The 17743-nt window shown below is 42.4% G+C and overlaps 1 protein-coding gene across 1 annotated transcript; it reads left to right on the top strand.

Annotated features, from left to right (window-relative positions):
* Nucleotides 1-2815: 2815 nt before the first annotated feature.
* Nucleotides 2816-3733, top strand: LOC136571748 (olfactory receptor 5V1-like). Its single transcript, XM_066572381.1, has one exon. It carries the CDS (start codon nucleotides 2816-2818, stop codon nucleotides 3731-3733), a length of 918 nt encoding a protein of 305 aa, XP_066428478.1.
* Nucleotides 3734-17743: the final 14010 nt, after the last annotated feature.

Below are 17743 nucleotides of genomic sequence, written 5' to 3'. Positions count from 1 at the left end.
GCTCATAAATGTCAGAATGATAGATACCCCACAACTGACCCCATTTTAAAAATGGCACCATTTAATATATTCACTGACAGATGTCATGAGTATTTTGACCCCACAGTTTTGTTTTCACAAATTGATGCAATTTAAAGGAGAAAAAATAAAATTTCAAATTTTTGCAAATATGTCATTTAAAAGACATTTTTCTATAGTGCACATGAAAATGAGGATTTACACCCCAAAATGGATACCTCTGTTTGTCCTGTATTCAGAAACATAGCTATTGTGGTCCTAGTCTAATGTCCGTATGCACAATGGGGCCCAGACTGAAAGGCGCAGACAATGGCTTTCAGAACAGAAATTTTGCTGTTTTGACCCTATTTTAAAAACTAGACCCCTTATATAGGGGTGTACTGCATATTTTAACCCTACAGTTTTTAAATGAATCTAAGCAAAGCAGAAGGAACAAATTACAATTTTCATTTTTTTCGTAATCGTGTCATTTAAAAAAAATGTTTTTTTTGTACAGCACACATATAAATGAAGGCTTGCACCTCAAAATGGATAACCCTGTTTGTCCCATTTTCAGAAACATACCCATCGAAGCCCTAATCTTACATCTGTATTTGCAATGGGCTTCAAACCGAAAGGAGCAGCCACTAGCTTTCAGAATAATCATTTTGCTTGAAGGGGATTTAGGCCCCATTGCCCACTTGTAGAGCCCTTGAGCCGCCAAAACAATAAAGAACCCCCACAATGACCCCATTTTGAAAACCAGCCCCCTTATCGCATTCATCTAGAGGTATACTGCACTGTGTATTTTGATCACACACTTTTTGTGTGGATGGGGGTGAGTATTTTCACCTCCCCTCATGGACCCAATTCATGAGGTAAGGTGAAACTTTATTTTACTTTTTACAACTTTTCCCTGATCATCATTATCCATTGGATAGCAGCGATCACAGACCTGAGGATCGGTCACCGTGGTTTCCGGTGAAATCTCCTGCTTCCCGGCTAGCTTCAGTAGCCGGGAAGCAGGAGATTTTAAATGTACCGCTCTGATCTCGTTGTCTGCACATTTGTCGTCATTTTCATTTAGGCGCACATGTGCAGAAGACGTTTGAGGGTCTGTTCCGGACCAGATCATCACAGGACATCATGGAGGATGGGGGTGAGTAGTTTTAGCCCCCTCATGGATGAGATCCTTGAGGGGAGCTGAAAGTCTAACTTTTTAAAACTTTTCATTTACTGTATTGCGATTGGCGGTATCCATTGGATAGCGTCGATCGCATTACCGGAGGCAGGAGGACTCCCCGTGGCCCCTATGACAGCTCCGTGTTGTCAGCTACCTCCGGGAACTGACAGCATGGAGCTGTCATGTCCACAGACCACGGGGCTTTAATCCTCAGGGGATGCATGTTTTTACATGCCTGAGGATTAAAGCCCACAAAAAGCCAGGACATAAAAACCCTATGGGGCCGTCATTAAGCGGTTAAAAAAATTGTCCCATTGAGTTAATCCTTGTTTATATGTCCTGTTAGACATATGGACGTGATATGGAGTGTGGGAGTAGATCTTTTTAACTAGCCAGACTGAAGAGTCACTGCAAAAAACAGCTACCACTTTGGGGAAGTCAGTGCAAGCATGTGAGTTCAGGAACTGGATTCTTGATAATCATATGATCATTAGCAGGTTCTCATTTACAAGAGTTGCCCATATTTCACCCAAAATCATGCCTTCTATCTCAAACAATGTTTTGAAGTCTATTATCTGAGCTCACAGTATGTGTCTCAGAGAAAGATGAATCTTAGTTTTGAAGGATTCCCCTTTAATGTATGTGCATGCTCTTTATTAAGGATGACTGTAGATGATAATAATGGGTTCCAAGCATGGTGCCTTTACTGAACTTACTATGCCTGCTACCTGAATAATATGGTAGCAAGATTAAACTGTTATGATGCACTATATCTAGAATGTTGACCTAAATGGTCTAAAGGCCCATTTACGTGCAACGATTATGGCTCAAAATTCGTTCAAATGTATGAATTTGCACGATAATCATTACATGTAAACATGTGCAGTCATGTACTATTGTGCCCTTGTAGAGATGAGCGAACCTACTCGGCCACGCCCCTTTTTCGCCCGAGCGCTGCGATTTTCGAGTACTTCCGTACTCGGGCGAAAAGATTCAGGGGGCGCCATGGGTGAGTGGGGGGTTGCAGCGGGGAGTGGGGGGAAGAGGGAGAGAGAGAGGGCTCCCCCCTGTTCCCCGCTGCTACCCCCCGCTCCGCCACGCCTCTCCCCGCCCCCCGGCAGCTCTCGAATCTTTTCACCCAAGTACGGAAGTACTCGAAAATCGCGGCGCTCGATCGAGTAATTACTCAAAACCAGTATATTCGCTCATCTCTATTCACTTGTCATTTTTGGCGGGTTTTTAGTCAGCATAAAAATAGTCGTCAGGCAGTTCAAAATTCGCTCCATTTAAATAGGAGTTGTTCAGTCTTTTGAGCAGCTTAACAACTTGAGGGGAGTAAACAATGTACTCATTGTGTTTGCCTTGCATTGTGTACTCATGCCAGAAGAAGACAGTGGAATCCTGCTGGCCAGATAATCCCTTGAATAAACACACACCAACTTGAACAAACAACTGATACTAAGTTTACTTTAGGTAATGAAGGAAACACAGATGATTTCAAGGCATTATCTGTACTGTAATTTTATTTTAAAAATTGTGAAATCGTTCTGTTATTCAGCTGTTTTAGTAATAATCATTGCGTGTAAAAGAGCCTTAACTATGTACCACCATGATCTTGTTTCCTCAGGCTTATTGATGGGATCTGTAAACGAGACATCGATAGATGACTTTATTCTATTGGGCTTCTCTAAGGGACCAATGATTTGTTCATTTTTAATTGCTACGGTTTACCTCATGGTTCTTACAGCTAACCTATCTGTGTTTAGTATTATTCAGGTAGATAGTCACCTCCAGACTCCAATGTACTTTTTCTTGTCTTGCTTGTCCATCTTGGATGTGTGTTACTCTACGGTCACGCTCCCGGCTATGCTGATTAATGCTATAACAGGGAACAGGAGGATATCCTTCAATGGATGCTTTACCCAGCTTTATTTCTTCATCTGTGTTGGAGGAATTGAATGTCTCCTTCTTGCTGCAATGGCCTATGACCGATATGTAGCCATATGCAGTCCCCTCCACTACATCCTCATTATGAAAAAAAGAGTCTGCTCCTACATTGTCACAGGATGTTGTCTACTGGGTTTTATAAACTCCATGCTCCACACATTGATGACTTTGAGACTAACGTTTTGTGGACCTCGTCTAATATACAATTTCCTCTGTGATGTTCTTCCATTGTTAGAAGCTGCTTGTAGCAACATACACAGTAATCAGATGTTCATACAAGTAGACACGGTGGTACTGGGTGTGTTCACATTTTTAATTGTAATGATCTCCTACATACACATAATTTCTACCATATTAGAAATTCACTCTTCTGAGGGAAGGAAGAAGGTCTTCTCTACGTGTTCCTCCCACCTAATGGTTGTTACAGTATTTTACATAACAGGTATTTTTAGCTACAATGGTCCCAAATCTGGCAAATCTTTTACATTCGTCCGAGTGTCATCTATTATCAATAGCGTGCTACCACCATTGCTGAACCCAGTTATATATTGCTTGAGAAACAATGATGTGAAGACGGCCTTGAAAAAAGCAAGTACTGGTATTTGAAAAACAGAAGAAAGACTTAAAGTTCATATTTTACAAGTAACCTTAACACCCCCTGTTAATAGACCACTTTGAGACATTGTCTTCTGTCAAATTGTTGAAAATTCTATTCAATTACTGTAAATGCTGTAACTCCTGAGCCCCCTTGAAAATTCTATAATAAAGCCCACCATCTACCATGTGTAATTTATAATATGAGGGTCTTATATAACAGAGGGATCTTTGGGCCTCTATAGCTACATGGCCACATCCCTGACCATATCTGTTTCTGGGAAAAGTGTTTGACAACCAACATGGTCACCATAATAGCTTCTGGAGTAGTTTAGTCCCAGCTTTTACACAATTTGTAAATGATGCCTTCTCTGTTGTACAGTGGCACATCCCTTACCCATATATCCCAGCAGATATTGTGTTTAATTGTTAACATACATTAAAGGGGTATTCCAGGGAAAATATTTTTGATGACCTATCGTCAAGATAGGTTATTAATAGTTGATCAGCTGTGGTCTGCTGCTCAGGACCCCAGTTGATCAGCTAATCAGATGCCCAGTGACAGTGCCACAAATACACAAAGGCCAGAGCTGAAGTCGCTGCTCCCATACCTTGTGTAGTTAATGGCACTTTTAACTGCAGACTGCGGTCTCATTGAAATCAATGTGAGCTTTGCCTTCAGTTACAAGCACCAACCACAAAACAGGAGTCGGAGCAGCGGCTTCTGCTTCAAGCCTGTGTATTTGCAGCAATGTCAGTGAGTGCTTGATCAGTTGATCAGCTGGAGACCCGAGCAGTGGACCCCAGCTAATCAACTATTTATGACCCATCCCGAGGATAGGTCATCAATAGTTTTGCCTCTGAAAAATGATTTTAATTATTCATCTTGTACTGATCCTGAGTTACAGCTTACATTTTACTTCAGAGCTGTTTTCAGTGTTCTGTTGATTGAATCAGCAAGCTTGTCATTATAGACACCCATAAAAGACTTTTAATTTTGACCTGCCTCTAGCTGTTCTAATCTGCTCTTATGTCTTCATCAATTATAATGATCTTACCATTACCTGTCTTACTAGAATTTGTTGCTCCTTAGATGCCACAGGCAAATATATGTCATAGTTTTTTTTTTAAGTGCAATAAATTATAAGCTACTTATGTAATAAACCACAATAAAATGTGTTAAACATCAATGGTAGTTCTATATTTGTAAGATTTTGATGGTACCTTCATATATTTTGTCCTCAACTTGGCCTAGGATACATCCATTTTATGGCCATCTTGTCAGTTCCTTCAGGTGGGTTCCCTGCTGTGCTCTATATTGTGAGTTGTAACCATAATTTTTTTCATGATAGAATACATCACAATGGCATTCTCACCCCTTGCTAGGGGTGAACACCGCTTTCCAATAGAAAATGACCCCCAACGGGTTCTTTATCCGCTGACCTTTCCCCAACTTTGGCGCATGCGACTATCTACAAAATGGCGAACGCAAGCACAGAAACTGGGGAGGGCCTAGGAAATTTAGAGTCTCCTTTTTCCTGGATACTACTACTTCAAAATGGGGTCATTTGTGGGGGTCCTCCATCGTTTTGGCCACTCAAGGGCTCTACAATTTTGCTATGGGGCCTAAAACACCTTCAAGCAAAATTTCTGTTCTGAAAGCCACCGACTGTGCCTTTTAGCCTGGACCCTGTTGTGCATAGAGACACTAGGGCCACAATGGGTATGTTCCTGAACACAGGACAAACAGGGGTATCCATTTTGGGTGCAAATTCTCATTATCATGTGCACTGCAGAAAAAAATCATGTCTTTTAAATGACATATTTGCAAAAATCTGAAATTTTATTTTTTTTCCTCTAAATTGCATTAATTCCTGAAAAAAAAAAACGGTGGGGTCAAAATACTCATGACACCCCTCAGTGATTACATTCAAGATGGGGTCATTTGTGGGGGTATCTATCATTCTGCTGCTCCTCAATGAAAGTCGTCCGCGCAGAATTTGCTCAAAAATAGAGCATGCTGCGATTTTTCCTCTGCAAGCAGAAATTCACAATTGATTTCCGCTCGTCTGCAGGAAAAAGCGCTTTTCCATAGCATGCTATGGGAGGTATTTGCTGTGGAATCCAGAGGCGTACGCCCCCTCCAGATTCCGCAATGCAAATCTGGTTGTGTGCAGCCGCCCCTAAGTGATCTATCGATACCTCACTAGAAGCCAGAGGTGTTACTGCACTCTTCAAAGTTTAGGGGCACAAGCTTCAAGATATATTACCTTCCTCAAAAAAACACAAATCAGAGACAACCTTTATAAGATATCAGGCCTAGATACAGTAACTAGTATACCTCTAAATAATGCAGTCACCCATTACTAGTCTAATAACAGTTTTAGAATCTGATAGTGGTTATAGTTAGAGATGAGCGAGCGTACTCGTCCGAGCTTGATACTCGTTCAAGTATTAGGGTGTTCGAGATGCTCTTTACTCGAGACGAGTACCACGCGGTGTTCGAGTTACTTTCACTTTCATCTCTGAGACGTTAGCGCGCTTTTCTGGCCAATAGAAAGACAGGGAAGGCATTACAACTTCCCCCTGCGACGTTCAAGCCCTATACCACCCCCCTGCAGTGAGTGGCTGGCGAGATCAGGTGTCACCCGAGTATTAAAATCTGCCCGCCCGCGGCTCGCCACAGATGCATTCTGACATAGTTCAGGGAAAGTGCTGTTGGTGCCGGAGCTGCTATAGGGAGAGCGTTAGGAGTTATTTTAGGCATCAAGAACCCCAACGGTCCTTCTTATGCCATAGAAATCGCAGATCGCACCTATCTGCGATCTGCGATTCCTGTTCTCTTCTCTATATGCGCTCAAAGGGGCTGGCGGCAGCAGCGCCGACCCCATTGAGAACATATAGAAGACAAATCATTCTTCTCTGCCACAGCTGTAACAGCTGTGGCAGAGAAGAACGATGTTTGCCCATTGAATTCAATGGAGCCGGCAATACAGCAGGTTCCACTGAAAGCAATGGGTGCCGGCGTGCGCAGGATGAATTGTCGGGAAGGGCTTAAATATATAAGCCCTTCCCTGCAATTCATCCAGAAATGTGTTAACATAAAAAAAAAATATATATATATACTTACCTTGTCCCGGCAGACGGAGTTCAGCCGCGGCGGCCGGCAGTGGGTGTGAAGGGGGTGTGAGTCAGACTGAGCGCTGAGCCAATCAGGGGGCAGGTCTGACTCACACCCCCTTCACACCCACTGTAGGCCGGCCGCGCTGAACTCCGTCTGCCGGGACAAGGTAAGTATATACCGTATATACTGGCGTATAAGACGACTTTTGAACCCCGAAAAATCTGCTCTGAAGTCGGGGGTCGTCTTATACGCTGGTAATACAAAAAAAAGAAAGTGTCAAAAAAAAAAATCATTACTCACCTCCCCCGGCGTTCTGCGGCGCTGCTGCAGGCTGTCACTCCCTCCTGGTCCCTGGCAGAGCATTGCTTTCTGGACGCAGGGCTTGAAATCCCCGCCTCCAGAAAGCTACTGTGATTAGCTAACACACGCCGTCAGCCAATCACAGCCATTCAATGACATCATTGTCATTGGCTGTGATTGGCTGAAGGCACGTGTGTTTTCTGGAGGCGGGGATTTCAAGCCCTGCGTCCAGAAAGCAATGCTCTGCCGGGGACCAGGAGGGAGCGACATCCTGCAGCAGTGCTGCAGAACGCCGGGGGAAGTGAGTAATGATTTTTATTTTTTGCTCCGCTGTATTCCCGGCGTATAAGGTGACAGTTGGGGGATCGTCTTATACGCCCCGTCGCCTTATACGCCGGTATATACGGTATATTTTTTTTATTTTTACACATTTCTGGATGAATTGCAGGGAAGGGCTTCTATATTTAAAGGGGTTGTCCCGCGCCGAAACGGGGTTTTTTTTTTCAATAGCCCCCCAGTTCGGCGCGAGACAAACCCGATGCAGGGGTAAAAAAAAACAAACGGATAGTACTTACCCGAATCCCCGCGCTGCGGCGACTTCTTACTTACCTTGCTAAGATGGCCGCCGGGATCTTCACCCACGGTGGACCGCAGGTCTTCTCCCATGGTGCACCGTGGGCTCTGTGCGTTCCATTGCCGATTCCAGCCTCCTGATTGGCTGGAATCGGCACATGTGACGGGGCGGAGCTACGAGGAGCAGCTCTCCGGCACAAGCGGCCCCATTCAGAAGGGAGAAGACCGGACTGCGCAAGCGCGTCTAATCGGGAGATTAGACGCTGAAATTAGACGGCACCATGGAGACGAGGACGCTAGCAACGGAGCAGGTAAGTGAATAACTTCTGTATGGCTCATATTTAATGCACGATGTATATTACAAAGTGCATTAATATGGCCATACAGAAGTGTATACCCTCACTTGCTTTCGCGGGACAACCCCTTTAAGCCCTTCCCGACAATTCATCCCGCGCACGCCGGCAGCCCATTGCTTTCAGTGGAACCTGCTGTATTGCCGGCTCCATTGAATTCAATGGGCTAACATCGTTCTTCTCTGCCACAGCTGTTACTGCTGTGGCAGAGGAGAACGATCTTTATGCTGACAGTGTGGGGGGGGGGAGGCACTCTTGCCGCTATTGTGGCTTAATAGTGGGACCTGGGAACTTCAGATGCAGCCCAAAATGTAGCCCCTCGCCTGCCCTATCCGTTGCTGTGTCGTTCCCATCACTTTCTTGAATTGCCCCGATTTTCACAAATGAAAACCTTAGCGAGCATCGGCGAAATACAAAAATGCTTGGGTCGCCCATTGACTTCAATGGGGTTCGTTACTCGAAACGAACCCTCGAGCATCGCGATAATTTTGTCCCGAGTAACGAGCACCCAAGCATTTTGGTGCTCGCTCATCTCTAGTTATAGTGCAATTGCATCCAGTAATTAAAGGTGATGTCTTCATCCTCCGGGTGTCTCTATTACTAGGCTATGAGTTTGGTATGGGAACACATTGCGCCTGCAACTTTATCCAGTGTTAATATTGATTGGTAAGCTATAAAACGTTTTTTTCTTTGCATCCTTCATGTGGACTTCTCAAATGAAATATTCTTTAAAATTGATTTAGGTCCCTCATAGGGAAATCCTTCCAGATAAAGCAAATCTAATTCATCAAGCAATTACCAACTCCCATCGGTGTTTTCATGAAAATAAGATCCCGTTTTATATTAATTCTTGCTCCAAAAGAGGCACTAGGTCTTATTTTCAGGGAATGTCTTATTTTACTTACCTAGCAGCCATGGTCCGGGTCCCTTCTGCTGGTCTCTAAAGTTCTGTAGCTCCGCTGCGTGTCCTGCACTCCTCATCTGCCAACACATTACCACTTCTTGGTTGCGGGGTTCATGAATCACGCCTTCAGGAAGCAATGCTTATGATTGGTTCAGTGAGCATTGCTCTCAGCCACTCACAGCCATTGCATTGGTTCAGCGAGCGCTTCATTGATTGGCTGAAAGCAGCGCTTGTTGAACCAGTCAGAGGGCTCATCAGTGGCCTTCACATGTGTTACTTGCACCTCCGTTTAGCAGTCTGGCTATCTGCATCTTGGGGGTAAGTGATGTATATACCTGCCCTCCTGTATCAGTATATCAGTATGTATATGGCCATTTCTGTGATTTTTTTTTATTGTACATATAAGGATGACTTCATGTCCAGGTACAACTTTATTTTGGTCAATGCTATCAATGCAAGGCTGAGGACTGCTAGCAGGTTAGTGAGGCTCATTGGTTCTTCATGGAACCACATAAATACGGGGTCAAAATATAGGGTAGAGTGCATAAAACACCATTAAAGTAGAGCGTGTAATTTATGGAATCTTTTAATCTCTTAAGGACACACCAGTTTTCAAGTTTTCATTTTTCTTTTTTCAACACCACTTTCAAAAAAATTAAAAGTTTGATTTATCTGGAACTACAGTGTGGCCCTTTAGCATAGTAGGACCATAGCAGGGCACTATTACATAGTGGGATTACAGCAGTAGCACTATTGCTTAGTGGGACCACAACGGGGGCACTATTACTCAGTGAGATTATAGCTTGGCACCATTACATAGTGGGACTACAGCAGGAGCACTGATACTTAATGGGACCATAGTGGGCATCTGTACCTTGCTCTCTTCCAGAGAAATGTAGCAACAATGTCAGGCCATACCAAGAGGGCACAGCAATAGGTGAGCACGGGTTTAGGTGAGTATAAGTTTTCATTATTTTGAAAGCACATATCTTTTGGGGAGGGGACACCTACACAAGATAACTTTGCATCTGACCCACCAAGACATAAAATGGTTCTGTCTCTAATGCTGGAACCCCACTATACACTCAAATTCCAACCAGCCCCACTGTCTGCTGAGGACAGATGCAGTCTGTTGGAAAGTCCCAGCTGGGCCCTCTAGCACTCCAGCAGCAGTGAGATATCTACAAGCTAAGCTGTTCATATGGCAGACAATGCTGAGTGGGTGAGAGTGGGTTAAAAGAAAGGAGGAACAACAGCCAGTCCCTGTAACTCCAGCTAGAGCTGCTCTTGCAACAAAACTGCTTCCCTTATTTCAGCAGCCTCCCAGGTTGGGATTTGAAGAATGCAGTGGGGTCTATGCTGATTTTACAGGTAAAACAGAACACCCTGGTAACTGCTTTGGTCACTGAGCAGAAATATTGAACATTCACCATTTCCTTCACCATATGAATACCCACATTCCTCCTCTATCTGCAGCATCTCTTCGTGTTTCTGCTATCTAATTCCCCTCTAACCCTTCAGAGCCCTATACTTAGGCTAACTATGCAAAACTGTACAAATTTTGTTGTGTTCAATCATCCCTATGCTCTGCGCAGTCCAACTCGTTGTTGGTGTTGAGAATGAGCACAGCTTGGGGCAGTGTGATTGCAGAGGGGAACTGTTATTAAAGGCTCTATCTCAGGCTGAAATATGGCTATAGATGCATTTTTGTTCTTGTTTTAAAGCTGCAATATAGCCTGAGCTAGAGCAGGTTACAGTGGGAGTTGCGTGTATAGTAATTACAGTTTTCATTTCCATCTGTGTGCAGAGCAGTGAATCTTTTGAAAACTTCTTGACCTTCCTAAACAACAACAATATTGGTATGAAATTTACAAACAACTCTCATGACTCCTGTATTGATTTTCTGGATCTCAGAATCTGACCTGATCAGGAGTGCAAAATACAAACAAAGATATTCTATAAGGAAACAGCTGCTAAAAACTTGCTACGTTGGCAAAGTTGGTATCCACTTTCGTTAAAAAAAAGGCATTCCAACAGGCCAGTATTTGAGAGCTAGGAGGAACTGCTCAGACAATTCATCATTTAGAAAATAATTTGACACATTATACATGAAACGTAGACACAGAGGCTACCTTCTATCATGTCTACAGAAGGCCCACAAAAGGGCTATAACACAAGATCGTGAGAGTCTTCTAAGCGCTGACATTACTAAAAGAAATACAAATTAAAAAATAACAAAACTAATACGGGGGGGGGGGGGGGGACTTGTTATTTGTATAGTCCAATGTATTCCACAGTGCTTTCAAGTAATTTGTTTATTACCCCCCAGCAAGCTGGGTACTCATCTTACTGAAGGATGTCAACCTCGAGCCGGATACCTGAACCATGGGGATTGAACCCGCAAACTTCATAAAATCATAGAATGGTAGAGTTGGAAGGGACCTCCAGGGTTGTCTGGTCCAACCCCTGCTCAGTGCAGGATTCACTAAATCATCCAGGACAGATATTTGTCCAGCCTTTGTATGAACACTCCCATGGTAACCTGTTCCACTCATTGATCACTTCACTGTCAGAAAGTTTTTTCTAATTTCTAATTTGTGTCTCCTCACTTTCAGTTTTATCCCATTGCTTCTAGTCTTTCCTTGTGCAAATGAGAATAGGGCTGATCCCTCTGCACCGAGACAGCTCTTCCGATATTTGTAGACAGCTATTAAGTCTCCTAGCAGCCTTCTTTTTTGCACGCTAAACATTCCCAGATCCTTTGACCGCTCCTCATAGGACATGATTTGCAGAACGCTCGCCATCCTGGTAACTCTTCTCTGAACTGGCTCCAGTTTGTCTATGTCTTTTTTAAAGTGGGGTGCCCAGAACTGGACACAGTATTTCAGATGAGGTCTGACTAGGGAAGAGTAGAGGGGGATAATTACCTAATGGGATCTAGACTCTATGCTTCTCTTAATACATCCCAGAATTGTTTGCCTTTTTGGCTGCTGCATCACATTGTTGACTCATGTTCAGTCTATGATCTATTAGTATACCCAAGTCTTTTTCACATGTGCTGCTACTTAGCCCAATTCCTCCATTCTGTATGTGCTTTTTTCATTTTTCTTGCCCTGATGTAGGACTTTGCATTTCTCCTTGTTAAATACCATTCTGTTAGTTGCTGCTCACTGTTCAAGCTTTTCTAGATCTTTTTGAAAACTCTCTTTTCCCTAGTGTTAGCTATCCCTCCTAGCTTTGTGTTGTCAGCGAATTTGATCAGTTTCCCATCAATTCCCTCCTCCAGATCATTTATAAAAATGTTGAACAACACTGGGCCTAGGACAGAGCCTTGTGGTACCCCACTTGATACATTCTTCCACTTGGATGTGCAGCCATTCATGACCACTTTTTGAGTTTGATCACTCAGCTAGTTGTGAATCCACCTAAGAGTTACCTTGTCTATCCTATAGTTGTTCATTTTCTTGATAAGTATGCTATGAGATACTTTGTCAAAGGCTTTACTAAGGTCAAGATAAACTATATCCACCGCATTTCCCTGATCAACCCAGTCGGTGATTCTGTCATAGAAGGAAATTAGATTAGTCTGGCATGACTTGTTTGTTATAGACCCATGCTGGCTCTGGTTAATTACTCAATTTTTATCAAAGTACTTGCATACATACTGTTTAATAATTTGTTCAAAGATCTTTCCCGGTATAGAAGTCAGGCTCCCAGGCCTGTAGTTTCCTGGATCCACCTTCTTTCCTTTTTTGAAGATAGGGGCAACATTTGTCTTTTTCCAGGCTTCTGGGACTTCTCCTGTTCTCTAGGAATTTTCAAAGATTATGGCAAGTAGTTCAGCAATTACCTTCGCTGCTTCCTTAAGTATCCTAGGATGTAATTCATCTGGACCTTGAGACTTGAATTCAAGTTAGTTAAGTGTTCCCTCACCATCTCTCTGCTTATAGATAGCCTGCATTCTTTTATTTCACCAATAGCATCGGGAAGATCAGTTGATGTTTCTACTTTCTGAGAGAAACAGATACAAAATAGGAATTTAAAAGTTTTGCTTCTCAACATCATTTTTAACGAATTCACCATTTCCATCTTGTAAGCTTCCAATAGCAGCTTTGACTTTTCTTTTTCTTTTGACATACCCCCAAAATACTTTTTTTATTGCTTTTGGCCTCTGTTGCAAGCCTCAATTTATTATTAGCTTTAGCTTTTCTGACACTTGCCCTACAGTTTCTGCAGACCGCATTATATTCTTCTTTAGATATTTCCCCCTCTTTCCATTTGATAAACATATCAGGTCATGAGTGAGAGCTTAGGACTGCATTCTGCTGCCTTAACACTCTGCGCCACACAAGGCCTATATCTGATGTATCGGGACTTTTGATGGCTATACGGATGTAATCTATAAAATTTTCTGTAAATATTGGTCAATACCTTCTGCGGCCCCTGATCTTACTGATGCTGATGGAACCCATCCAAGCATCATGTTCCATAGATGTCAGAACCTTAGGGATATGCTGGTACACAGCCACTTCTCGGCATCTCATCAAACATCGAATAACTGTGGGAATAAACAACTGATGGGTTGCCCTAAATGTGGTAAATGTTCCTTCTGTCCAGTAATATTGAATACAAAAACCTTTAAAAACACAATAGATGGGAAAACCTATTAAATCAGAAATTTCATTAACTGCAGAAGTAGAGCGATAGTCTATATGGCTGTCTGTCCTTGCCCTAAACGTTATGTAGGTAAAACTATACAGGAGTTTAGACAGAGAATCACTGAACACCGAAGTTGCATCAGGACTAAGAGCAACACACCTATATCAAGATATATGGATGATATCCATGAGGGTAAAATTGAGGAATTGAAGTTCTGTGGCATTTACCAGGTTAGCCTCAGACCTAGAAAGGGTAACCTAGATGCTGAACTACTTCAGGAGGAGCCGAGAGGGATTTTTCGCCTCAAAAGCAGGGTATCATTTGGTCTGAATGAGGGATTCTCATTCGGATCATTCCTATGAAAACTTATTTACTTCCAAGTACTAGAAGCATAATGATATGTCCGATTGCATGCGTAAATATATTTACTTAGGGAACTTTATATACCCTTACTATCTTTGATATGATTATTTCAAATTTGGGGATTGCGCATGTTTGATGCCTAGCCCTCAGTCAACATTGACTATCTTTATTGTGTTGTATATGAGGGGAACAATCTAGATGTAGGTCCCTACATGCTCTGGAATATTTCATAAATACGATGGATTGTAGTCGCTATGCACGCAATACTAACACGATATAATATACCGTATTTTTCGCTTTATAAGATGCACTTTCCCCCCCCCCAAAGCGGGGGGGGGGGGGGGGGGAGTTGCTGCGTCTTATAGAGCGAATGTACCAAAAATTTGTGCCGATTGCCATTTTTAGCGCGATCACAAATTTAACGCGCAAACACGATTTAGTTAGCGCGATTGCGTGTTAAACTCGCGATCGCACGAACAAATGTGCGACCAGTCTCCTCCCCACTGCCGCCCATACATACCTCTGATTGGTCGTGAGCTCCGGCGGGTACTACTGCTGCTCCCCGCCTCCACCAAACGGCTTCCTTCCTTCCTCTTGCTGCGCACAAGCGCTGCTGTGACATGGAGTGATGGTTTTTCAGACCTCTGCTGCTCCCTCTGCTCTGTCACCCGTCACTAACCCTGTGCTGTCCCTGGGTGAGTTCTAATTTTTTCCCCTATTTTCCCGCTCTAAAACGGGGGTGCATCCTATAGACCGGTGCGTCTAATAGAACGAAAAATACGGTATTTGCTATACTCTTCTGCCATTGATAGGTGGCATGTGTATACTGTAGATCTCATTCCTAAAATGGTACTCATTTATAATTATACAATACTCCATCTGCAAATTGTTACTAAGCCCTATCTTCAACTATATATCTATTACTCTATGACATTTTATATCTTACAACTTTACAAACAGAGCTTATTATTGTTAAAACAAGTTAGTACGACAGAAATATACAAATGGGGTCAATTCCTTGATGTTATTAGACTAGCTGTGGTTCCAACTATTCAGTCAGTCTCTTGTCACGGCACATGTATGAGAATATCCAGGAAAATAGTGATGGAATCTATTGGTCAGTTTTCTGCCACTGTACATGCGCAACATTTTCCCTAAACGTATGAGAGTAGCGTTTATAATGGCGATTATTGTGGGACCTCCCTCTGCTCCTGAAGGGGTGCTATTCCAAATCATTGTTTTACAGACTTGGTAAAAATTCATACATTGATTTGAAGGAATGCTGCCATCCAATAGGTGGCACTGCAGAGGTATTGTTCCACCTTCCTTGTTTGCAGGTCTGAAGGAGAGATTTCACATTCCTTGTAACTGTATTATTTATTTACTGTTATGATTATTCCTCCCTGGTATTTATCTAAATGCTAATAATCCCAACATGTCTGTGCCCCCTTACCCTCTGTCTCTGGTATTTATCTAGTGCAAATTAAGTTTACCATGTTTGTGCCCTCCCATGTGATCGATCACATGTATTTATTAAATACGTCAGTAGATATGTTCCATAATGGCCAAAGATGGACCATTAAGAGGTTTGAAAGCTCGCTGCAATATCATGTATTATCCCACAAAATACAAGATGTCATACAAGTATATTACAGGAAAAATGTAAAAGTTCTGTTAATTTACACAAAGTGTGTTACTCAGCAGGGAGCAACATTGAACTCTGTAGAAAGCTGCTTCCAGGGTAAAACAATATGAAAATATGATGTAGAACTTTTCAGATCAATAAAACAGTTTCCCAAAGCAGTGCCTATTTAAAACTGCTCTGGGGGCCCAAGAAGTAAACCCAGGAGGTCTGTAAATTACCCAAGAGTCTAGCTCCCTGCATACAAGTCCTTGGTGAGTTAGTATTATCTCCTTTATATAGGACAAGGTCGAAAAACATGTGCACCAATATGGAATATTCTATCTGCACATTTTGGAAAGCATTATATTATTAATCTCTTATAACTAGTTATTAGTTGTATATAACTCACCTGCTTTTCAGAAACCCAGCAAGTATGTTTTAGCTTACGGTGTAAGTCAGATTCCTCATAACAGATCTTTGGGAAGTGCACATGTGTTTAGATTACTATTAGTTCCTCTCTTTCTGGAAATCAGTGGTGGTCTGGGATCAAAAACGTTATCCATGTAATCCTTTCTCATGTGTTTATAACATTTCAGATATTCTTTTTGACTGGAGTTTCACTTTATCAAATATTGGTCCTAGGTTATGGAGATCTGGATACGTCTCAGCGATGCACTTTTTAGTCTAAAGTTGGTGAGGGAGAAGATGGAAGGTGACCACAGCTTCACAATTCTTCAGCAAAGATATCTTGGTCATTATGTAGTTTTAATACTGAACATTTGAAGGTTGCAATGGGTGATCTGTCATGGAATTTTATAAGCCCTTGTTCCTTTTCAATCAGTCAGTATCAGGCACTATATCATAATTGTTCATCCTATATGTTTCATAAGCAGTGGTCTGAATGTAGAGTACTTTTCGGGGAATCTAGAGGTACAGTATCTCTCACATTCTGTACAAATTATGGAGTTCCTAAAAGACCTTTGCTCCAGACAGAAGAGAAAGAAGATTGAAGGCAGCTACTGTTGCTGTTCTGCTCAGTTAACTTGTAGCTAAAGAATTTCTCTTACATTATATTTTATATTGAATTCATTTGATCACATTTGTGCAGACAGCTTTGCATTATATTTTCATTGCACATCATCAGTTCATAAGATTCAGGTAGGACTATGAAAAATTAGAGTTGAATATTTTAGCAATACTAAAATTAAGCCTATGCTCAGACATGTAAAATGTACTATAGTACTTAAGCTTCTATATTTATTTAGGGAGTCTGGTCTGGGCCTGTATTGATTTAGGGGGTCTGGACTGGTGTCTATATTTATTTACTGGGATCTGGTCTGGGGTCTGTTTGCTCAGGGCATCTGGTCTGAAGTCTGAATTTGTTTAGGGGGTTTAGTCTGGGTCTATATTTACTTAGAGAGTCTGGCCTGGATCTATATTTATTTAGAAGAGCTAATCTGGGGTCAGTGGTGTACATTGAACTCATGGGGGCCCATTGCAAATCTCCCCACCTCCCTCAAAAAAAGGAAAAAAATTGTATTAGCGACAACATATCTATAATGTGACAGACTTAGATACAGCCACTCAGCTCTAGTATATCCCTAAATAAAGCAGTCACCATATAATAGTCAGATACCAGCTCTACACAGTGATAGTGATTATAGTGCAGTTACTTCCAGTTATGACAGGTAGTGCCTTCTCTGATTGTTGATGTCCCTTTTTTATTTTTGTTCTCCACCCATGACTTGTCTCTGCATACTTTCCATATCCTACCAACAATGTACCTCTCCCTACCTCCTTAAGATCATGAAGTCCCCTCTGGTGTCCCCTTATTGGCCCTATAAAGTCATGTAATCGCTTCTGTGGACTCAGAAACTCATGGTGCCTTTCTGTAGCCCCGCAAAGTCCTATTTTCTCTTCTGGCACCAACAAGTTTTGATGGTCCCTGTCTGGCCTACAAAGTCCCAGTGTCCAATGTGTAGCCTCACAAAGTTCTGGTGTTCCCTTTGTAGCCCCACAAAGTTGTGGTGTGCTCTCTGTGGCCATGGCCCTCTGTGGTCAACTGTCTAGCACCCAATAGTCTTATTTACCCTGCTAGTCCGGCATCTGACCACATACAGAC

Source organism: Eleutherodactylus coqui, chromosome 6 (assembly GCF_035609145.1).
Source record: "Eleutherodactylus coqui strain aEleCoq1 chromosome 6, aEleCoq1.hap1, whole genome shotgun sequence".
NCBI lineage: Eukaryota > Metazoa > Chordata > Amphibia > Anura > Eleutherodactylidae > Eleutherodactylus > Eleutherodactylus coqui.
The sequence above is the reverse complement of the archived record's forward strand: the minus strand, read 5'-3'. Positions and strand labels throughout refer to the sequence as shown.

Bases quoted from the DNA above. Each gene is read 5' to 3' on its own strand.
- LOC136571748 (XM_066572381.1), top strand. From the start codon at position 2,816: ATGGGATCTGTAAACGAGACATCGATAGATGACTTTATTCTATTGGGC.